The sequence below is a fragment of the Bufo bufo genome, chromosome 9, assembly GCF_905171765.1.
Source record: "Bufo bufo chromosome 9, aBufBuf1.1, whole genome shotgun sequence".
Lineage (NCBI taxonomy): Eukaryota > Metazoa > Chordata > Amphibia > Anura > Bufonidae > Bufo > Bufo bufo.
Genome location: NC_053397.1, coordinates 25,336,738 through 25,361,586, shown reverse-complemented (window position 1 = coordinate 25,361,586; position 24,849 = coordinate 25,336,738). Strand labels below are relative to the sequence as shown.

Sequence of the window (24,849 nt, the reverse complement as noted above, 5' to 3'; positions counted from 1 at the left end):
TAGATGTTCGAAGAATAACTGAACATGTCTGCGATGTTCCTCCAAGTTGTATAATATAAGAATGTCATCAAGGTACACAACAACGAATTGGTCTAAAAGTCTCGAAATACATAATTAACAAAATGTTAAAATGTTGCAAGAGCATTAGCGAGGCCGGATGGCATAACCAGATATTCAAAATGTCTGTATCTAGTTCTAAAGGCGGTCTTCCACTCATCCCCTGGACGAATGCGTATAAGATTATAAACCCCTCTTAAATCAAGTTTGGTAAAAATATTAGCAGACCGGAGTCTTTCCAGGAACTCAGGAATTAGGGGAAGAGCATAACGATTTTTAATAGTTATCTTGTTTAGTTCTCTGTAGTCATTGCATGGTCTCAAGGTTGAGTCTTTATTTTCTACAAAGAACAAAGGTGCCCCAGCTGGGGATGAAGAAGGTCGAATGAAGCCTCTCTTTAAATTTTCATCTAAGCAAGTATTCTCTGAGCACTTTTAATTCTTGTTCAGAGAGATTGTAAATTCTGCCAAAAGGAATAGTAGCTCCAGGAAGCAACTCGATGGGACAATCGTAGGGACGATGAGGAGGTAGTTGATCAGCTTTTTTTCTTGCTGCAGACATCACCAAACTGCTGATATTGAGGTGGCAATTTATCATAACTCTGATAAAGAATTTCGGAAACTTTTATTTGTTTTTGGATGGATAAAGTTATATGACAATTGTCCTTGCAGTATTCAGAAGGAAATGTAACAGTCCTTGATTCCCAGTTGATAGAAGGATTATGGATAGCAAACCACGGAAATTCTAAAATAACCGGAAACTTGGGAGAAGAAATCAAATGAAAACTAATAGTTTCATGATGATCAGGTTCAATACAGATTCCAAGTTCAATTGTCTCGTGAGTTACAGGTCCAGATGATAAAGGGGATCCATCAACAGTTTCCATATCAATTGGCACGGATTTTGTTCTACGCGCAATGTTATTATTAATCGCAAATTGCAAGTCCATGAAATTCCCCCCTTCGCCAGAATCTAACATGGCAAAGCATTGCATTTTATGGTTCCCAATTATGACCTGTATCGGAATGACAAAATGAGAAGATGAATACATTTTGTTTTTGTCTTGGGTTACAGATGAGGTGGTCTGCATAACTGAATCCGGCAGTTCAGAAAGTTTAAGATTGCCATCTGCCTTAGCACTAGTGCAAGCTATAGACCTTTGAAACCTGTTGGGACAGTTAATGGCATAAATGTCCTGAGCCCCCACAATAGAGGCACAGATTTTCTGTACGGCGCCTCTTTTTCTCCTCCTCACCAAGAGGTTTTCGGAGGACATCAATCTGCATAGGTTCTGGTAAGGATTCAGTCTTTTGCTGTGTGTTTAATGCTGAATGACTGAAGGAGTAGGCGGGTTTGTTTCCAAATATCCACAGTCTCTCTTTTTCACATTCAGTAAGTCTCTGATCAATTCGGATGCACAGTTGAATAAAATCCTCCAAATTTATCAGGAGCCTCAACTCTGGCAAGCTCATCCTTTACTAGCTTTGATAATCCTCGTCGAAATGGACTCCTTTGGGCTGCTAGATTCCATGTGGTGTCAGCTACCCAACGCCGAAATTCCGCTGTGTATTCAGCAACTGAGCGATGTCCTTGTCAAAGATTATGAAATTTGGTCTCAGCTGTGGCACAATGATTAGGGTCATCAAAAACTTGATCCATAGCAGTGATAAAGTATCTAATTCATTGCGGAGGGCACAGTTCTTTTCCACATAAGGGGAGGCCCATGCAAGAGCTTCATCTGTCAGAAGATTGATGATAAATAGCACCTTTTTCCTATCACTAGTAAAAGGAGCAGGTTGCATTTGAAAGTATTTACCGCAATTTGATTAAGGAATCCTCGGTACTGATCATGATCCCCATTGAACTTTGATGACAGAGGCATACGGGTATTTAAATCTGAACCTGAGTTGCGCATATCCAGAAGTTGTTTTTGCAGTTCAATTATTTCTTGTTGTTGATCCAGCAAAAGGGTTTGTAACTTAGAACATTTTTCTTGGTAAGTAGAACCAAATTCTTGAAACTCAGCCACTTGTTGCCTCAAGGTGGTCACAACAGACCCCATTTTTGGGCGAGATTATTCTGTAACCGTCCAGGTCTGGTTCTGAGTCTTTATAGCAACTACCTGGGGTAACGTAGTCAGAAGGAAGGCAGTGGTCGATGCACAGGATAACGTCAGCAAGCAGGAGAAGGCAAATACCGTAGTCAGAAGGAAGCCAGTGGTCGATGCACAGGATGTCAGCAAGCAGCAATCAGGAGAGACTAGCTTGATTACAGGCTAGGAGCACAATAATCTCGCAAGGCAGGAAGTGCAAGGCTGGGCTTAAATAGGATGTTCAATCATGGAACAGGGTGGAGTAAACCAGGGAGGCGGGAACCGAAACTAAAGGCACAGAAACTAGGCATAAGGAGCTGTCCAGAAAGCCGAATAGCTCAGTTGGAAGTCCCTGGGTTTAAGTCCTGACACAAATACCCAAACCAGTTAGTTGGCGCAGTGAGTTCACACCACTGCCCGTTACGCTCTAAATTGTTTTCATAAACACAACCAACATATGCATCCTTTAAAGTGACCAACATGGTGAACACAGACACTTACTTAACTACTCTGTGTGCCGTGTCTAATTCCACTACTTCCTAGTAAGGCTCGCTGCCTTGGTTTTCCAGTCTTTGCACTATCTATCATGTTCCCACATACTAATCTGGAAAGCTAAAGGACTGAACTGTCGGTTTATAGAACCCCCATCCTGACTGATAAAAACTTGTGCAGATCACTGAATACGTTATGTCTTTCCCACACATTGCTTAAGTCAACCTATGCCCCCCCATCCAAAAAGAACCCCGGGCTCGGGTGGGCCATTCATCATACTCGTCTGCAGTCCTATTCCCCTTCATAGCATTTGTTAAAAGGCAGAAGAGTCTGTAAGGAAGAAGAATGTAGCGGCTGCTCTTTCCCGCACTCCCTCGTCTGCTGTTATCCTGTATGGAGTCTGCAATTAATGCCAATTTAATATTTTATAACTTTGATTCCGCTTCTCGCTGCTCGAGGTGGGAGCAGAAGGATGTTCTGTTATAATGGAGCCTGAGAAAGTCAAAATGTCATTCTAGGGAGATTGTAATGGGAGAGCAGCTGTGTATGGGGTGCAATCCGCTCAAGTGTTATCTGTGGATCTTCTAAGATACTGAGATAACATCTCATTACAACGAAGCAGAAAGCGCTAAATTAAATGAATAGCTTGTTCTAAGTGTTACGTACTGAAGAAGAGCATCACGTGGAGGAGGCAAAGACTAGAGGCCTGACCGCTCTTTGCTCCATTTTGTATAGTCATTTCATACCATATTTCCTGCAGAATGTGGTCTATCCAGCTACCCCGATCTGCTTTGACATTAAAGTGACGGTATATCGATAGGATAGGCCACCAATGTCAGATAGGTGCAGATCCTAAAGACCGAATCCCAAAGAGAATAAGAGTACACCGCGCATGCAGGGCCACTCACCATTCACTTCTTCGGGAGCGCACTTCTATGGGAGCAGTTGCATAGAAGTGAATGGAGTGGTGGCCATGCTTCCGTGGTGCACGCTCCAGTAATTTTTATGGGGCTTCCTAAAAAAGCATAGTGCGCCGCTCAGCTATTTTTGGCAGTCCCACAGAAATGAATGGAGAGTGGTCATGCATGCATGGTGCACACTCCAGAACTTTTGGAGCTCCTTTCTAGTGATAGAAAGGGTCTGACCAATGTTCCAGGTGAAACAACCCTTTTAAAGTCACCGGTCTAATCCTTCTCATGCCATCAAAATGTCTCTGACCCATCAAGACATGGACTGCACAAGATCTCTGAAGTGTTCAGTAGTATGTGGCACCAAGACGTTAGCAGCAGATCCTGTAGCCTGTGAGGTGTGGCCTCCATGGTTTGGACTTGTTTTTCCAGCACATTACCCAGATGATCAATCTGAGTGAGATCTGAAGATTTTGGAGGCCAAGTCATCACCTTCAAATCGTCATCTGAACAATTTCTGCTCTGTGGCCGAGACATTATCCTGCTGAAAGAGGCCACCGCCATTAGGGGGACATGGCTGCCCTAAAGAAGGGTACTTGTCTGCACATTGTTTACATAGCTGGTACAGGTCACACCCATATCAATACAATGGTTTCTTAGCAGGACACTGTCCAGAAAATCATGACATCTCCACCGGCTTTTCTTCTTCTCGTACTGCATCCTGGTGCCATTTCTTCCCAGGTAATCAACACACATGACCTCAGCCGTTTGAATGATGGGCAGTAAATATGATTCGTCAGACCAGGCCACCTTCTTCCATCGTTCCATGGTCCAGTTCTCACATGACCATTGTAGGCACTTCCTGCCGTGGACAGGAGTTAGAATGGCTACTCTGACCGGTATGTTGCTACACAGCTCTAAACTACGTGCGTTTTCCGACCTAACAAGGAATCATGGGGCCCCATAACAAAATTAGAATAGGGCCCACTTCCTACTTCTGATGCTAATCACCTTGTCTCCTGAAATGTCCCTGTTTTGGAACCGATCATTACAATCTCCATTATATCCTTACTATACGACCCAATCCGAAGTAATCCGGTACATTATCTCATCATTTCTCGCTATAGGACTGAACTTTCTACCAAGAAGCCTGTGTCCTCCAGACCATACAACCAGGCTCACCGGTAATCTTATTAATGGACACACAGACTATATTCTTTATACAGCATTCACTGTATGTCGGTGCTATGGAAATTATAAAAAAAATGAAAACCGAAAACCAAAAACCCAGATTCTTTTTCTTTTTTTTAAGAACTAACCTTTGGCCACTGGGTGGTGTCAGAGAGCTGTACAAAGTTCACGGCGCGGGTTATAGATGTTAGATGAAAGCCGCGAAAATCACCCATTAACTCTTGCAGCCAAGACCTATCCCTTCCAGCATGCATCTGTTTATTCTCACTGCACACAAAAACAAGAAAACTGAGGAAAATTTGAAAAAGATCTCAAAGTCCACAGCTTATAGAAAGCCTTCTAATGCCTGGAGATGTTCTTGGGGGTTCTCAGCAATGGAGAGGTGCGAGATACAATTGGTGTTTCAGTCATTTCCTCTGAATTACACTACCGTCAGGCATTACTCGTCTCGGGGTGACTGATAACAAGGAACAATAGATGGGATTCAACTTGACAACAAACAGGCTTGAGTGTACTGTCCCTTTAAATGTCTGCCATAGTAATGAGGACAATGCTGTATATAGACAAGTAAAGGATTTCTATGTCTGCCATAGCAACAGCCCATATAATGGAAGGGCGATGTCTGCGGCGCAGGCGGAAAGCATCATTGAGATCTATAGCTTTCACTATTCATTCATATAACTGTAGTCAATAATAACCATGTCCTCTCCCCCTTCTGCGTGTTAACAAACGTTCTCCAGAGCAGTCTGTCCCTCTTCCAGGAGAAAGAAAGCGGCCCTTGAATTGTAGGGCTAGCTACTCCCACCAGGTGGCACTACACAGCCAGCTTTCTTCCTCCCAGAAGACAGTCAATCTTCATATCCTTTTTCCCAGGGAGCATTTTGTAGCCTATAAGATTCTGAACCCCACTATGCCGCTCTCCTCAAGGAGAAACAGTACAAGACCCCCCATTTATTACATTAGGAATCCACAATGGATAGTCCCAGGTACCTTTGACATGCGCTAGGCTCTCACCAATACTATCAGGCCTCTTCTTTGGACAATGCGCCAATCAAGATCTCAGTTTTCGCTGATCCCCACAGTTGTGGCAGCAGTGTGGCTGTGTATTGGTAGCTTGGGCACACTGATGGTGCCAATGCAAGTAACAGTACATGAAGGACCGGGAAAGGGTTAATTCAGGAATGCTATATAAGAATAGCTCTATGTGAGATTAGTTGTCTATCACTAATTACATCAGTATCATGGAGATCTTTATCCTTGAGTACCATATAAAGTCCTGCGCTGCTCATCCCCAGAGAGTAACAGTCCTGTGCTATAACACACTGGATAGTCCTCCTGCGCTGCTCATCCCCGGAGAGTAACAGTCCTGTGCTATAACACACTGGATAGTCCTCCTGCTCTGCTCATCCCCGGAGAGTAACAGTCCTGTGCTATAACACACTGGATAGTCCTCCTGCTCTGCTCATCCCCGGAGAGTAACAGTCCTGTGCTATAACACACTGGATAGTCCTCCTGCGCTGCTCATCCCCGGAGAGTAACAGTCCTGTGCTATAACACACTGGATAGTCCTCCTGCTCTGCTCATACCTGGAGAGTAACAGTCCTGTGCTATATAACACACTGGATAGTCCTCCTGCTCTGCTCATCCCCGGAGAGTAACAGTCCTGTGCTATAACACACTGGATAGTCCTCCTGCTCTGCTCATCCCCGGAGAGTAACAGTCCTGTGCTATAACACACTGGATAGTCCTCCTGCGCTGCTCATCCCCGGAGAGTAACAGTCCTGTGCTATAACACACTGGATAGTCCTCCTGCGCTGCTCATCCCCAGAGAGTAACAGCCCTGTGCTATAACACACTGGATAGTCCTCCTGCGCTGCTCATCCCCAGAGAGTAACAGTCCTGTGCTATATAACACACTGGAAAGTCCTCCTGCTCTGCTCATCCCCGGAGAGTAACAGTCCTGTGCTATAACACACTGGATAGTCCTCCTGCTCTGCTCATCCCTGGAGAGTAACAGTCCTGTGCTATAACAAACTGGATAGTCCTCCTGCGCTGCTCATCCCCGGAGAGTAACAGTCCTGTGCTATAACACACTGAATAGTCCTCCTGCTCTGCTCATCCCTGGAGAGTAACAGTCCTGTGCTATAACACACTGGATAGTCCTCCTGCGCTGCTCATCCCTGGAGAGTAACAGTCCTGTGCTATAACAAACTGGATAGTCCTCCTGCGCTGCTCGTCCCTAGAGAGTAACTTTCCTGCGTTTTAACACACTGGATAGTCCTCCTGTGCTGCTCATCTCCGGAGAGTAACAGTCCTGTGCTATAACACACTGGATAGTCCTCCTGCTATGCTCATACCTGGAGAGTAACAGTCCTGTGCTATAACACACTGAATAGTCCTCCTGCTCTGCTCATCCCTGGAGAGTAACAGTCCTGTTCTATATAACACACTGGAAAGTCCTCCTGCGCTGCTCATCTCAGGAGAGAGACAGTCCTGTGCTATAACACACTTGATAGTCCTCCTGCGCTGCTCATCCCCGGAGAGTAACAGTCCTGTGCTATAACACACTGGATAGTCCTCCTGCTCTGCTCATACCTGGAGAGTAACAGTCCTGTGCTATAACACACTGAATAGTCCTCCTGCTCTGCTCATCCCTGGAGAGTAACAGTCCTGTGCTATAACAAACTGGATAGTCCTCCTGCGCTGCTCATCTCCAGAGAGTAACAGTCCTGTGCTATAACACACTGGATAGTCCTCCTGCTCTGCTCATCCCTGGAGAGTAACAGTCCTGTGCTATAACACACTGGATAGTCCTCCTGCGCTGCTCATCCCTGGAGAGTAACAGTCCTGTGCTATAACAAACTGGATAGTCCTCCTGCGCTGCTCATCCCTAGAGAGTAACTTTCCTGCGTTTTAACACACTGGATAGTCCTCCTGTGCTGCTCATCTCCGGAGAGTAACAGTCCTGTGCTATAACACACTGGATAGTCCTCCTGCTCTGCTCATACCTGGAGAGTAACAGTCCTGTGCTATAACACACTGAATAGTCCTCCTGCTCTGCTCATCCCTGGAGAGTAACAGTCCTGTGCTATATAACACACTGGAAAGTCCTCCTGCGCTGCTCATCTCAGGAGAGAGACAGTCCTGTGCTATAACACACTTGATAGTCCTCCTGCGCTGCTCATCCCCGGAGAGTAACAGTCCTGTGCTATAACAAACTGGATAGTCCTCCTGCGCTGCTCGTCCCTAGAGAGTAACTTTCCTGCGTTTTAACACACTGGATAGTCCTCCTGCGCTGCTCATCCCCGGAGAGTAACAGTCCTGTGCTATAACACACTGGATAGTCCTCCTGCGCTGGTCATCCCTGGAGAGTAACAGTCCTCTGCTATAACACACTGGATAGTCCTCCTGCGCTGCTCATCTCCGGAGAGTAACAGTCCTGTGCTATTACACACTGGATAGTCCTCCTGTGCTGCTCATCTCCGGAGAGTAAATGTCCTGTGCTATATAACACACTGGATAGTCCTCCTGCGCTGCTCATCTCCGGAGAGTGACACTTTCATTTGCTTGGATCGGTAGTCTTTATTGCTCTCTCACATCACAGCCTCACAGACCTGTAACCTATATCCCTGTCCCAATAAAGCTGATCCCATCTGCTCAACGTTTTGCATCAAGGAGAAAATATCCTTAAAGTTTGCTGCCAAGATACATGTGCTATAAGCTGCACTACAACACCCAACATCAACTCACTATGAATTGCTGTACAGCCAAACGGGGACCAATCAGGTTCTTTCTTACTGGTACATTTCAGAGAGAATGACCACCTGGATGCTATTAGGAAATGCATTCAATGATACTTTTACCGTCTTAATAAAAATCTTCATACTGATGAGAGAGAGATTTTGATAAAGCGTCCCAAATCCCATACATAGGCATAGGGCTAAGTGCTAGAATTCTGCCTGCCTGTAGTCACCACTAGAGGGAGCTCTCTGCACAACATTTATACATTCAGCTACATAATACAACCACAAGTTCCCTGGTAGGGAGATTAAACCATTAAATGTTATTTTAATATAATTCAGCATGAAAAGCTAGTGACTTTTTACATTTTAATTTCTGTTACAAAAATATCCAGTTATGAGATATTCTTTATTTAATTGAAATGGTTGCCCCCTACTGAGGTGGTTGCACATGCTCAGTTCCATCCTTCCACTGCCACCAACTATGTCTGCTGTGACAAGCTAAAAGCTAGGGTACAGCTACACTGTGACGTTTTGTAACGTGACTAATTGATTTTAACTATTGAGTGACAGCTGCAGGTCACAAGATTGCTTTCAACTTAATGCATTCATTTGGCCTGCAGCTGTTAATAGTTTAAATCAAATCAGTTGCCCTACAAAAACTCACAGTGTAGCAATACCCTTAAAGAGAGAGAGAGCTGCAGCAGAAAGGACATGCCCCCTGAGCTTTGCGGGTGAGAGATGCAGCAGAAAGGACATACCCTTTGGGCTGTGCTAGTGAGAGAGCTGCAGAAGAAAGCTCACGCCTTCTGAGCTGTGATAGGGAGAGAGATGCAGCCGAAAGGACGCCCCTTGAGCTGTCATAGGGAGAGACCTATAGCAGAAAGAGCGCCCCCTGAGCTGCGATAAGGAGAGAGCTGCAGCAGAAAGGACACACCCTCTGAGCTGCCAGGCTGTAGAAAATCTAGCAAGGGAACTGGAGCAATGAACGGGGAAATATCTAGATCCATACACTAGTCTGAATTTAATTTTTTTACATCAATCATGGTATCTCCCCTTTAACTATGTCTATGCAGGAGATCTGGAGCTTTGTATGAGAAAAATGGTGCCCCAGCCGCTATAAAGATATGTTAAGAAATGAATCAGCACAGAATGATGAAAGGAGGAGATTCACTTTAAGATTTCTGTATTACGCTGTCACCTAGGTAAGTAAATACATCTCAATGTAATCCAAGCCAGGATAATAGTACCGCGGTGCACCATATAAATATAATGGTCTTATCGCTGGTTTTTGTTCCATGTGTCCCATAACAAAACCTAATAATCCGCCGCCCCGGCAGGTGGGCCTCCTCTTGATTAGTCAAGTAAATATACGCAATTAGAAAGTTCCCATGTTCAAAGCGGCCGGTAATCCCTTCCTCGTCCCCTGATCACACAGCCTGTAATTATTATACAGTTGGTAACGAAGATTTGCTCGTAAAATCCCCCTAAATCAAGGCAGATTTGACTGATTAAAACTTTTTTCATCAAGACATTTTGTAATTCACTGAATGAGGACACAGATTATTCGGGGGCGACAGCAGAGCCGCTCAGGAGTGGCAAGCTACTCCTTAAAGGGGCAGCGAGCCGACGCGGCACCCGTACGTGAGAATATAATACTACAGTAACCTACCGCAATAACATGGGCACTATACTGATCCCTATTCTATAGCAGGTCACATTCACAATGGCTTTCACAATTCTGCTGTTTTCCCGTTAGCTCCTCAGGTTGCAAGATCTAAGCTCTCACTGAAGCCTCCCCTGCCGAGTCGGTGTCTGCAAAGAGCGTGCTTTAAAGCAGCGCATCACGGGAGACGTAGTGTTGCGTTTTCGGCACAACGATCAAGAACAGACCTACATCTCCGCTAAGCGGCTGTGTGCAAGAATATGGCTGACACTCGGTTCCAAGTGGAGAAAGAGGGAATGGATGGAAGCAAGTGACACATGGCTGCAGGATCAAAATGCACAGGGTTGCTTGTAGTCTGCAATCAGGTAGGTCCGCACAGGACCTGTATACATAAAACGGTAGGAGATTTCTAATAAAGATTACTTTATATATTTTTATTTTTTTTCCGGTAAAATGGAGCAGTAAAATGCAGCAAAAGTAAAAGATACCCTGTAAAGGGGCTGTGCACTAATTTCCAGACCTCTCAGACTGGCAGAACCTACATTGGTGATCATACTTAAGTCCTAACCCTGCCTATAAGGTGGTTATGCTTCCAGAGGGGAACCGATCATGTGTATTGCCATATGTAGAACATCTAGCATAGTCTTTGGGTCCACTTTGGGGTTGTGCACTAATTTCCAGACATCTCAGACTGGCGGGAATCATGTTGGTGATCATACGTAACTGATCCCCGCTCGTTCACTCCCTGGTCTTCGTTGCTTGTCTAGGGTCCTGTTTGACGCTGCCGCAGTCAATCACGGACATGTGACGCAAGGGGAGCAGATTTCTGCTGTAGGCAGGGATTGGCTGCAGCGGCGTTAAGCCTGAAGTTTACATGGAGAGACCCGAGACAAGCAGCGGAGGACGAGCTGGGACCCAGTGCCAGGGATCAGGTATGTATGATCACCAATACGGGTCCTGCCAGTCTGAGCGATTTGGAAATCAGTGCACAACCCCTTTAAGTGCAATTCCCAAAATGGACCGAAAGGCGAACCCTACATGTCTACATTTATAGGATTCCCCCCTTTAGAGGCAAGGTTAGGACACCAGGCCTCCTATGACATTGAGCCCCTGGAGCAGGAGGGACATACGTATAGGGGGTGCAGAGACACCATTCACATGCAGGTCCTAGTGACTGAGGGAACCAAAGACTCCTCTGCTACATTGAAGGACACTAGAATTCTATATGGCACATGGTAGGTTGGGGGCCCTGTTATGCCTGAGGGTGTGTATTGGGTTATGGAGGACAAGATGGCCTCTGCAAGAGAATGAATGCATTCCGTGTTGGCACCATGTATAAATTGCTAAGACATATACACGTATCATGTGCCAGGCTGCACACTGCTGGCATACACAACTCATTTTTGCTAGGGTCATTGTGGTTGGAAGAAAAAAAATCTACACTACTTACACTATAAAATGCAGCCGGATTCCTCAAATCTCTGAAGAACGCCATGCACAGCATACATGAGCGCTGCGGAGCTCAGATAACACAATACGCAGGTTACCAGCTTCTCCTTTGTTGTGCTGCGGCTGTTTGAAGAAGGCCGCCTTGGGCAATGGAAAAGAATTGAAAGACGACCGGAAAATGTCTCTGTGTAGAATGGTTTGTCTGAAAATCTCCCCCCACCCAACCGGAAACTCGACAGCTTGTGGCTCCTTACAGATCCTGACTGGGTTACTGATCACACAAGGCAGTGCTGGACATCGAACTTCCAGTTATCGATGTCAATATCATACATATGAAGACAAAGATTTGTAAAAAAAAATAATACTGGTGGTCACTTAAAGGCGATTTTCCAGGCACCTTAAAATAAGTGATGCCTTATCGATCCTCGCCGCTCCCGTTTCGGCACTTTCCAGGTCTTCCAATGGTTTTAATTCTTCCTGGGGTTGACATGGACCTACAGTAAGACTTCTCCAGACGATCTCTGGCCACAGAGCAGACCTCAGGGGCGTAGACGCCTTACCATTACAACCAGTGATTGGCTGCAGCCGTCACATGTCCATAATAATACGTCATCCATGGAGCAGGAAGAATAGAGACCAGGGGAGGGCCTGGTACAGGAGCAGCGAAGGATCGGCACAGTGAGTATTACAACTACTTCTATTATTTTGTAGCATTGTATTTATTTTTTATTTTTTCTATTAGGTGGATGGATAATTCCATTATAGACGTTTTCCTGGATGTGAAAAACTCCCAATTTGGAAGACATTTCTAAAACACTGGTAAATCTTAGTGGCTCCCCATGCACTGATGCAAAAACGGGGGCTTGGTGTACATCCCTGCTGATGTCAGGGCATGTGGCTGTTTCCTGAAATGTTTACTATGGGCCAAACGCTACAAAGCCACTGAAAGACACGCTGCAAAAGTGACCCGCCTCGGCCAGGGATTGGCAAAGCCGGCATATCCTGCCATTTCCTGTGTGTGTCAAGCCGGAACCAGCAAATAAAGACCAATGGGAGCTAGATTCACATGACAGCGGAATAAAAGAAAACGCTCACACTGTCCGTTTTTGAATGCCATTTTTCAACCATTTGTGTATCCATTTTCTGTCTCTCTGTCCATTTTTAACGCCAGTTTTGCATCCATTTTTAACGGCCATTAACATGATTTTCATTGGGTTTTTAAGTTAAAAACCCAAGCCCCTCCCCCAGTATACATAATGCACCTCTTTGTGCTCCCTGTAGTTATAATGTCCCCCTGGGTCCCCCCCCCCATCATCGCTAGTGGCGACATTAATTATAAAAATAAATAAATAAAATAATCCCCTTGTTTGCGCTGCGACACTCGCTCATCACTGGATGCGCAGGACAGGACCTTCACTGTCAGAGTGATGACTTATCTCAGGTCCTGCTGCATCCAATGAAGGGGACACCCACTCCTTACAGGATGTAGCTTGAAAGGACCTGTGATGACGTCACCACACTGGGAGTGTCAGGTCCTTCTGCATCCTGTGAGCAGTGAGTGTCCCAGTGGGTGAGGTATTATTATTTTTTAGTCTTAACCCCTGAAACGCCTTTTTTTTTTTACTAGCTTACCCATTTTTAACAACCGTTAGATGGGTGCACTAAGTGGTTGTTAAAAACAGTCCCAATGACTGAAAATGGCCAAAAACAGGACATGTCCTATTTTTTGATGGCCGATTAAAAAATGGTCATGTGAATAGCCCCATAGACTCCAAGAGATCTGAAAACGGCAGTGCGACTGTGTGAATGTAGCCTAGCGTTCGGAATGGCGGGGGATCAGAGAGGAATGCTTAATTTAATTATTTTTACACCATTCTGCCCCTTATCTAAAAAAAAAATATTCCACCGCACATCCTCTTTACGGATATTTATTTCATTTCGTATTTTGTTTTTCCTCTATAATTTTTTGCAGTCATTTTTTTCTCTGAGAATATGATGATACATATCTACAACCTCCATTATTATGATGATAAAAAAAAATGATCCTGCTCAATCCTTATACATGCACACAAAACCTCGCGTAGCAGCTCAGCACATGCTGATCAGCTCCTTGCGCCCAGATATCTGCAGCCGGTGAGGTCTGAGACAACATTTATAATATCACTACCTGTATTTACTGAATACGTTTTGCATCGTCTGCAAAAATCAGACTTGTGTGGACTTTTGCAATATTCGGTTTCAACTTTTGCCTGCCGTCAGCATTGCTTACGCTGCACTTGTCACTGCGAATTAGCAGCTCCTGATGCAGACCGTGTACACATCAACAACTACCTAAGCTATGTGGTCGCTGCTCATTTTAGTGATACCTATTTTTATAATTTTTTTTATTTTTTATTTCCATATCCAATACCGGCATCATCTCAGGTGCAATGCGACAAATATACCAGACTGGAAAAGTCAGAGCAAAACATGTAGCCTATTATGTATTTGGGTGGGATCCTGAGCTCTGTTCATCAAGAGCTTCATTGGCCATGAACAGAATGCAATAATTACAGTAGAGACTGACAAGTAGGGGGAGGAGGGAATATATTCTTCAAAAATAGCCTTTATATGTCAGCTAAGGCCCGTTAAAATCTCTGGGACAACTCCTATACTAGCACTAATGTTATATGAGATATCAAGATCAAAATAACAAAAGGATTTTTTATTTTTTTATCAGGACCATATCCTCCACCCCATGCTTACCCCTTGTGTCCTAAGTTTTATTCTGCCAGATTGTGCTCCTGCAAGTGCCCAGGAGGAGGAGCTTCACTGTGAAGCTGCTTCACAGCCCCTCCCCTCTGCATTGAGTGGCAGTTGTGGTGGTCTTCTGGTTGGATGCTACAACTGTCACTCAAAGCAGAAAGGAGGGGCTATGAAACAGGCTAATGCAGAAAGCACTTCACAGTGAAGCCCCGCCCTGGGCACTTGCAGGAACAGAACCTGGCATAATAAAACTTCATATTCATACTACTCCTGATAATAAAAGCTCCACAAAAGCTTTGTTCAAAATGTTTGTTCTGCGCTCCTCAGCCCCTACCTAGTGCTGTGAGCAGTTCAGCATGGTCAAAGCTGCTTACAGACTACCTGACTAGCGCAAGGAGGTAAAAAAGCAGCCGGAACTTGCAGCCTCTAATGAGGATAATGTTGCCAACTTGATCTGTGTTGACACTAGAATCGGAGCTCATGTGAATCACCTGGAGGATCCTCCAATAAACCAGGTTCAACCTTGGACCAAGGGCATACAGACTATGTACCTTCTGTAGTGGTTGCTGGAGTAAGGGTGTGAGCTCCAGGCTGGTATTGGCCCATTTTATTGGGTGGTGGGAGCCGACACTAGGATGTGATTTCCATAGAGCAGCAATGTTTGCAAAAATTAGAGGCAAAAACGTATCTCAGTCGTGGAAATGGGCTGGAGGCACCAGAGTGTAATGGTGTTAAATAGCACCTGAAAGGGGCCTAAATTGTATCTTTGCTCTGGTTGGTGCCTCCCAATGATGGAGGCATGAAAACCATCCTATTTACCAAGACACCTGTAGTGATTACTGGGAAGTCACGCCACAGACTCGCTTTGATCTCATAGAAACATGCACTTAAGAGAATTTTAGCAGAAAGCTTCCAGGAATAATTTTGTGCTCGGTTTTTCTGGCATATTTCGATAGTTCAGCGACAGCAAATTAATGTTCTTTTAAAACAGAGCGATTACAGAGGAAAAATACCAATGTTTAGAGGAGCATTTAAAGGCTTCACTTCTCGCTCTCACTTTCTCTTTTAAATCGAACTACAAAAAGAGAGAAACATGAAATCCAGACACACATTCGCCTTTGGGATGTTGAAAAGAAGGACGCGTTCCTTTGCTGTGATGGGGGACAAACTGAACTGACATTACTGTGAGAACCAAACTCCTGCGTGCCGGGTTCTGAGGTGCAAATGACAGGTGATTAAAAAAAAAAAAAAAAAATTAATAAAACAAACTAAAAAAGCCTAAAAAGTCTAAAATGACAAATTTCTTGAAAAATGTAAAAAAAATTATAATTAAAATGAAATGAAACAAGATAAAAGTTACTGGATAAACAACTTTGACAACGTGCAATACATGACCCTTTTCCTGACATAATCTTGTGGGTAAAAGTGTTCCCGTTGCTTAGAAAAACGATACAATGTAGAAAAAAAATCATTCAGACATATAAACAATAAGCAAGGATTATGGTGACAAAACTGGAAATATTTTTGAAAGGAGTAGAGTGCACTTAACAACCATCTTTTATACAATTACTACTTAAAATGAATCAAAGTCGGATGACCGAAGGGGGAAAACATGGCCACTGGGTGTATATAGTGCAGAGGTCCCAGACACCACTCTGGCATGATCCTCTAAAATAATCAAAATTTTATTCACGTCAAGTAAAAAAGAAACAGATCCAGTGATTAAAAGTCCACTTGAAGCTTACGCATTTCAAACTCACATGTTCATAATCATACGATTAAAAACATGCAAGTTCAAAACACCTAAGGCTCGTGTGGACCATTAATCTCTGGATCGGTTTTAGGTGGAGCTCATGGATCCAGAAACTCCCAACTACTGAACACATGGCCTGGACTACATCATGGATCTGGTGAGCAGACTTTCTGATTGGTCCCAAGGCAACATTTTGCTTATATTAGTCCAAGCACTCACAAAATGTTGGAACTTCCAAAAAGAGGCATTTCTAAGACCCCTTTCACACGAGCGAGTTTTCCCGCGTGGGTGCAATGCGTGACGTGAACGCATAGCACCCGCACTGAATCCTGACCCATTCATTTCAACGGGTCTGTGTACATGAGCGCTTTATTTTTTTCACGCATCAGTTCTGCGTTGCGTGAAAAACGTAGTATGTTCTATATTCTGCGTTTTTCACTCAGCCCAGGCCCCATAGAAGTGAATGGGGCTTCAGTGAAAAACGCATTATATTCGCAAGCAAGTGTGTTTTTCACTGATGGTTGCTAGGAGATGTTGTTTGTTAAACCTTCCATTTTTTATCACGTGCGTGAAAAACGCATCAAAAAGCACTGCACCCGCGTGACAAAACTGAACAACTGAACGCAATCGCAGACAAAACTGACTGAACTTGTTTGCAAATGGTGCGAGTTTCACTGAACGCACCCCGAACGCATCCGGACCTAATTCGTCACGCTCGTGTGAAAGGGGCCTAAGGACTTCTTGATAAAAAAAAAAATGGCAAGAACATAGCCTAACTGACAAAATATCCTTAAATTACCTTCCAGCCTGACCACCAGAGGCACTTTGAGGTCCAGCTCTCGGCAGGCCTTCGTTATCCCGTTGGCGATGATGGCACAGTTTACTATTCCTCCAAAAATGTTTATAAGAATCGCTTCAACCTGGAAAAAAAATAAAAATAAAATGAATTATTCATTAAGCGTTCCTATGCTTATGCTAAAAGGTTAGGCTACTTTCACACTTGAGGCAGAGGAATCCGGCAGGCAGTTATGTCGCCGGAACTGCCTGCTGGATCCGGCAAAACGCATGCAAACTGATTGCATTTTAAGACTGATCAGGATACAGATCTGTCTTAAAAATGCACTGCAGGAACGGATCCGTCTGTCCGCTTGTCCTACGTTTCGATTTTTTTTCACATTTTTACCGGTCTACGCATGCGCAGACCAGGAGGACGGATCCGGCACTAATACATTCCTGTGGAAAAAAATTTAGGCAAGTCTTCAGTTTTTTTGTCCGGAGATAATACTGCAGCATGCTACGGTTTTATCTCTGTCATGATCAGTCAAAATGACTGAACTGAAGACATCCTGATGCATCCTGAACAGATTACTCTCCATTGAGAATGCATCAGGATAAAACTGATCAGTTCTTTTCCGGTATAGAGCCCCTGTGATGGAACTCTGTGCTGGAAAAGAATAACGCAAGTGTGAAAGTAGCCTTACAGGTAGAAGCACAATCATAAAAATGTATTAGAGAGGGGGGTTGCAGAGGCCCCATAAATGGTGGGAGCCTTGGGCCACTTTGCTCATGTTTAAAGGGTCACTAACTTTTCACAAAAGCTAGAGCCATATCAAAAGTTTAGATTGGTTGGGGTCAGAGTGCTGAGATCCCCATCGATCCCTAGAATGATGGGTGGAGAAGCATGCACGTAGAGCACTCTCTCCTCTCGCTGCACGAGAAGTCTAGGAGCTCCCATCTCGTTGTCAGCAGCAAGGAGAGTGCGCGATAAACTGGTGCTACTCTCCCCTCGTTCTAGAGATCGTGGGGGTCTCAACGCTGACACCCCAACCGACTAAAACTTTTGATACGTCTCTATGAAATATCAAAAGTTTTTTGAAACGTTAGAGACCCTTTAATTGCACAATGGCCCTCTGCGGTCTCTGTCTGCTTTATAGCGCGGGGCCATACGCTGTGGATTTGTAGAATGCCGCCAGATGTGGTCCCTGACTCCCTAACTACAAACTGTCAGATAAACATCGCAGTTTTCCAGCTGCAGTTTGCACAGGAAATCATAACAGAATATATAAACTGTATTAAAATAAGGCAAAGCCAACGATAAAGCATTCTGCACCTGTGTACGAAGACGCCTGAGATCTCAAAGATCAAACGGCGATTAATTTGGTTTGTGTGTGATGCTAGGAAAACATCACCGACTCAAAAGCACATTTAATCAACATCTGAGGCGGGCCGTGTTTTGTCTTTGTGACCATGAAAGTCGTTACCTCCTCCCTTATCTGTTCTGTGCGTTCATCAAGGGATTTGAGAGAGCGATATTTTATTAGTTTTTTTTTCGGAAATGAACGTGCTTGACTATAAGTGAAGAAGATGCATACTGAGTATGGATGGTAGATATACACAGCCAATAATTTACTTAAAACTACCTGAAATTAAATATTTTTTACTCATAGGACCCCAGTTGCTCCTCATTCACATGGGCATCAAAATTGCATTGGGGGTCAGAATATCTGACAAAGCCTGGATGAATAAAGGGTACAGCCATTGATACTGCCAGTTGCACCTCCCCAAAGATGTCTCCGGATAACAGGTCACTGGACAAAGCCTAAAGCCTCTCATTCAAAGCTCAGTTGTAAAAGGGGTTACCGTCATTGAATGGTTGCTTCAGCTCTCATAGCCATGTCCCCCAATTGCACCTTACAGCGGGAGATATGGCCAGCAATATCGGTGGAGGCACCCTTTAAACATCAGTTCTCCACACCGCCTTTCCAGAACACTAAATAGAGACGACTCCGATGGTCCTACTCACATCCTAATACCAACACCTTCTCCAATACAAAGTCCATGTAGCTGCTGCTACGGGGTCCATGTAGAGCAAGGTCCTAGCTTAATTTGGCTCCAAGGGAATGAGAGGAGTGAACTAGAACAGGACCCTCCAGAGCAACATAATCAGAGCCATGTGGACCTCTCCTCTACAATGAGAGCTGGGCAGTATGGTGGACAAGTCTCCAGCGGGAAGGAGTGATTGCCTAGGCTAGCACCAGGGAGGAGGCCGCACTCTTATTTTCAAAGTGGAACCCCATCCCGTCTATGTAGCCTAAACCATACCCAAAACTGGAGCTAGAAGTCCACAAATCGGCCTCAGCACCACGTGACATTACTTGATATAGACATGTGAAGTTTTTAAGGAGAAGAGAAACATGATCTCTCGTGAGGAATGCTCAGCAATCCCATGAGCGTTAGCTGGCAGTACCACTAGCGGCGGAAGCGATTGTGATGCTACATGTGGATTTTTCTACATTTTTTCAAGACAATGAGCATGTTGCCGATTAAAAAATTTGCAGCCGATTTTTCTCTACATGTCAAAACTAGTGTTGAGCGAACTTGTGTTTTAAGTTCGGCGTCTAAAGTTCGGGTTATCGAAGTATCCCGTTATGGATTCCGCTACCACGAACCATAACGGAATTTAGAAACCCTAACGGGATACTTTGATAATCCGAACTTTAGACGCCGAACTTAAAACACAAGTTCGCTCAACACTAGTCAAAACCAAATCCACGTGCATTGTGCTATAAAATTGCTGTAGATTTGCACTGCAAATCTACAGCAATTCTGACATGGTCTGAGCATGGTTTAACCCCTTAAAAGGAGTTGGTCACCTCCAAAATCGGTGTCAAGGCAAGCTTACACCATGTAGAGTACGTGCCCCCAAAACATAACCTTACTTTATGAAAATCTGATCCTCTAATGCAGAGAAATGCTTCTTTTTATGCAAATCGTTTTTTTCTGTGCGCCGTGGACGGGGCCGTTCCCTTTGCTGCCTCATCGCTCCACCATACCACCACCCAGTGCCTCCCCCTGAGATTTCAGAGCGAGTAGCCACCACACAGAACGGAACGCTCCCACCCACGTTGCACCAGAAATCTTCTTTGCATAAAAATAAAAGGAAGCATTTCTCAGGACTTGAGGACCACAAGAAAGGTAAGGTTATGTTTTTGGGGTCTCTACCCTACCTGTCAGTATGCTTACCATGAAAATGATTTTGGGAGGTGACAAACTCCCTTTAAGAATCAAGCCAATTTTTCCATTTTCTGATTTACATGCATTTTGGGCTAAAAATGTTACAGGTTTTATTATTTTGTTTAATAATTAAACATTTTGCACCGTTTGGCTTCTGAAGCTTCTATGTTTCACAGTACATTGAAGCTGCAGAAAGCAGTCATGTGACAAATTCGTCTCACTAGCTGTCTGATGGATCATGCTCCGTCCCTCCTCTCTTCTCTCTTGAACGATCTTCTAAGCCAACTTATACGCAAGCCGAGCTTTTATTTGGTCACAAATGAGCTTAGAAGATAGTTCGGGAGAGGACAGAAAGGGACTGGAGAAAGAGCCATCAGACAGATTTATTAAGGAATCGCTTCCTGCATCAGTTTTTAACTGATATTTAATGACTTTATGTTAGATTTTAAAAATTACATTTAAATTTCGATTGGTGTAAATAGAGGATAACAGGATTCAATCGACATCTAAGAGTCAAGCAGAGAACTCAATCCAAGGTTTTAACGTAATCTTGCAAATTAAAGCCAGACGGTCAGTTAACCCTCTGTCTGCCATTGTTTGTAGCAACTTGTCTCCTCACCCAGTTCTCATAAATCACGCAATTTTCTACATTCGGAAACACAAGTTTAATTCTTTTATTTTTTGGAGCAGGAGAAAATTTGTGTTTGGAAAAAAATATATATATAAGAAAATAAGCGCACGCAGCATTTCACAGTCGGTAGGATTTTCTACAGCGCAGCATAAAAAGTCTGATTTTATTAAAAGTTCATTCCAAAATACTAAAAACTCCAAGCTCTGAACGTAACCTTGTGTAATAGACACATAAAACACGCCATCTTTATGTAAACTATGGGCTGTTTGCATTTATGGCCCCGCATCGCTCTGAACACTGTTAGTCAGGGTCAATTGGAGAGGCAGACATTTTATCTGCATTGTAAATAAGCCGGCGGGATCGAGATCTTTAAGCTAATTAACTGCAGGATGTTTAGTGTGGGAGTGTTTTAGTGCTGGTGCAAACTACATGGAAGAACCACGACGACGACTGGCCTGAAATGTCCAGGAGACTCCTGGTAAGGGGAGAGCCCTCCGGACTAGCAGGCTATGCTCATTGCGTGGGGGTCTTACCTGTGTATACAGTATTATAAATTGTCAGACAGGCTTCTGTAGGTCAAGCAGAGAAGATCGTGCTGCTAGGACCAAAGGTCACTGTCTGAAGGTCAAGGTCCTCTGTGGTGCGGTATCTTCGGTTTTGTCCTATGATCAACTGCATCATGGTCTATGTCTTACGTGAACGTTCACATGCACTACACATGATGAAGGAGGATTTGGGGGAGTGATGCAGTGAGTAAGCAGGGTTGGCATTTGGTGTGTGCGACATGGGCAATCCCAGACGACGCATGAGCTGCACCAGCTTAAAGGGCATCTGTCAGCAGTTTTGTCCCTATGACACTGGCTGACCTGTTACATGTGCGCTTGGCAGCTGAAGGCATCTGTGTTGGTCCCATGTTCATATGTGTCCACATTGCTGAGAAAAATGATGTTTATCTATATGCAAATGAGCCTCTAGGAGCAACGGGGGCGTTGCCATTACACCTAGAGGCTCAGCTCTCTCTGTAATTACCGCACCCTCTGCACTTTAGATTTACAGGGGTGATCACATTTACATACAAATACCTGGCCCCGTGCAGTTGCAGAGAGAGCAGAGCCTCTAGGTGTTACAGTTGCTCCTAGAGGCTCATTTGCATATACATATGAACAAGGGACACATATGAACATGGGACCAACACAGATGTCTTCAGCTGCCAAGTGCACATGTAACAGGTCAGACAGTGTCATAGGGACAAACCTGCTGACAGATGCCCTTTAAAAGGGTACCCATTTTAGCAATGTTGATAGAAAGCTTTATATATGAAGCAGTTATTTGGTCACTATGTTGGTATTACACAACCACTTTATGGTGGGTATTCCCATTTCCCCCTCAAACACCCTGTCTAAAACTGGACAGGGTTATAAATCTTTCTAAATATTTTTCTAGCTCCTCCGAGGTATTCTCCTTTTTTGTTTATGTGGCGGTTCCACTAGTTATGGCCTCCTAGGTGTATAGCTGGGGGATCGGGATCCTGAGCAGGTGCGGTAGCTCCCAGTCCGGCCACCTTTCCCCCTCTGCAATAGAAATGAATATGACGGCTCCCGGGCATGGACAATACAAGCAGCACTGCAATGTCTACCACAGCACCACTTACTGGATACGAGATACAAAGAGGGTAAAGAGGGCAGGCATGGGGGTAGAAAATGGGTATGGAGGGTGTAGAATTTATGTTTAATAGAGGGAAAATTGGGATATCCGTATGGGAATTGTGTGGCACTGCTACTTTGGCGCCGTACAGTGTATTATCTTTGCAGTGCATGGTGGTGGCCACTGTGTAGCCCAGATTTAGGCAACTTGATAGTAGTATCATTAGTATAATATGGTTATTTGTACACTTTGCGTGTGTGCAGCGGGGTTAACCACAGACAGTATCGCACACGGTACCATTCAGCGTGAGGACAGGGGCTGCACACAGGGCTCGATTCATTCCAGTTTAGCTTAATTGGGGGCAGTAGAGCAAATTCAGATGCGTCAGGGCTAGCCTATAGAGAGAATGGGGTCAGGATATATAGAATCCATTGTAGAAATTACATGCAAACTGGAAACAAATGTACAGCAAGTTCCATCGACTTTCGATAAGGAGACTTGTGACCCTCTTGGATGGAAGCTCGCCAACACATAGGCTGGAAACGGGCTACAAATGATGAATACCGATGCACAGCTCTGGTCAATGGGGCCGATCCGGTGTGTTTAAAAGGGGTTTCTGAGATTTTAATACTGATGACCTATCCTGAGGATAGGTCATCAGTATCTGATTGTTTGGGGGGTCCAAAACCCAGGACCCCTACCAATCAGCTGTTTGAGAAGGCACCTGTGCTCCTGTGAGGGCCGTGGCCTTCTCCATGCATTGTATAGCGGCTGTGCTTGGTATTGCCTAGGCCTTGTGACTGATAACCATGCCGTCACTGGCCTAGGGAAAGCGGCGAGCGCCGCAGCCTTCCTGAACAGCTGATCAGCGGGGGTCCTCTGTGTCAGACCACCACCGATAAGATACAGAGGATAGGTCATCAGTTTTAAAATCTCAGAAAACCCCCTTTAATTATCAATCCAGTAATTAATTCTTCTTGCCATTATGTTTTGCGGCCCACCCTTGCCAGATTCATGACCACTGCACTCTGCGGCCCGACGTCAGTATCGTGCAGTCTTTTACAAGAGGATATTGCCGCACTGCACAACATCTAGGGAGTCCATTCAGATTGCTGAAGGAGATTTTTTTTTTTTCTTTCGCTAGAGTTTCACGTGCTATTAATATGCTGCCATATTCATTAATTTCAACCGTAAAAAACTTCAATGCGAGCCGGCAATAATTGCTTGCGTAGTTAACATTCTCGAAATCACTATTATTGCAAATCAAATGTAATGAAGAAAGAGGGAGGAAAAAAAAAAAGAGGGAAACTGGAGCAGAGACCAGACAGATTGTACAGTTTATATATTAAAGAAAGATTTCCGGGAAATGTAGGAACACTCATCGCCCACAGAAGACATTCATTAGGGCTCAAATACACCATATAGGAGCCAGAACTGCAGCAGATCCAGAGATTGGCTGCGGCTTAGTGACAATTGGCCAAGAATCTGGATGGGTATGGGGGACAGGGCTGTGGAGTCGGAGTCGAGGAGTCGGAGTCGGGGGAAATTTTGGGTACCTGGAGTCTGAGTCGGCAAACAATGCACCGACTCCGACTCCGACCCCTACTCCTACTAAATTTAGATTGGAATAAAAAAAAAAAAAGCAAGTTTAAATGTCCCAATTCACAAAAAGTTATAATTAATGACTTCTCTACTGTAAGAATAAAGACCAATGCATGCAGTGCCTCACGTAACCGCAAAACGAACACGTTAAGTGACCGTGAAGAAGCATGCTTTTCATGTGCTTCACTATATGGCACGCAACGCACAATTAGGAGCTGCAATACTTATACTTTCCATAGTGTTGTGTTCTGCTTTTACAGGGAACGCAGCGTCCATGTGTAACCTAGCCTCTCACTGATAAGGGATTAAAAAAATATGTTTTTTGCAGGACTAGAGAGTGAGACACTTGTATAAGTGAAGGGAATGGAGGGCCAATAGTTCAAGACTGAAGCTGTAAACCATTGGAAAAACTGCTGTCATTTAGCTAAGGCTATAAAAACGTGTAAACTCTGATTGTTAGCTTAAACTTTAAACATGACTATGGGATTCTCCTAGGAAAATCATGTTTTAGAATAAATGCCCCTTCCTGGATCCTCCCACTGCCCGATCTTCAGCAGAAGATCAGCACACAAAGGAGAAAGCAGCTTCCCAGCCAGTAGTCCTGTGGTAGGTTGCGTTTCTTTCCCTCAAGGAATGTATAAAATACATTTGCATATTAATACAGAGGAGTCGGAGTCGGGGAGTCGGAAGTACATAAAACTGAGGAGTCGGAGTCGGAACATTTATCTACCGACTCCACAGCCCTGATGGGGGATGTGTGCTCAATATGTCAAGCAGAAAACGGTCTATGAGATGACCGCAGCCTCTAGTTTCAATTGATAGCAATGTATAGGGCAGAAATCAGCAACCTCTGGCACTCCAGCTG

The 24,849-nt window shown here is 44.4% G+C and overlaps 1 protein-coding gene across 1 annotated transcript in view; it reads right to left on the bottom strand.

The window, feature by feature from the left end:
• Positions 1 to 24,849, bottom strand: part of SUCLG2 (succinate-CoA ligase GDP-forming subunit beta) — a 215,473-nt gene that overhangs the window by 6,321 nt on the left and 184,303 nt on the right. The window contains exon 10 of the mRNA XM_040407232.1: positions 16,893 to 17,013. Within this exon, the coding sequence (XP_040263166.1) occupies positions 16,893 to 17,013 (121 nt within the window). The remainder of the gene's footprint in view (positions 1 to 16,892; positions 17,014 to 24,849) is intronic.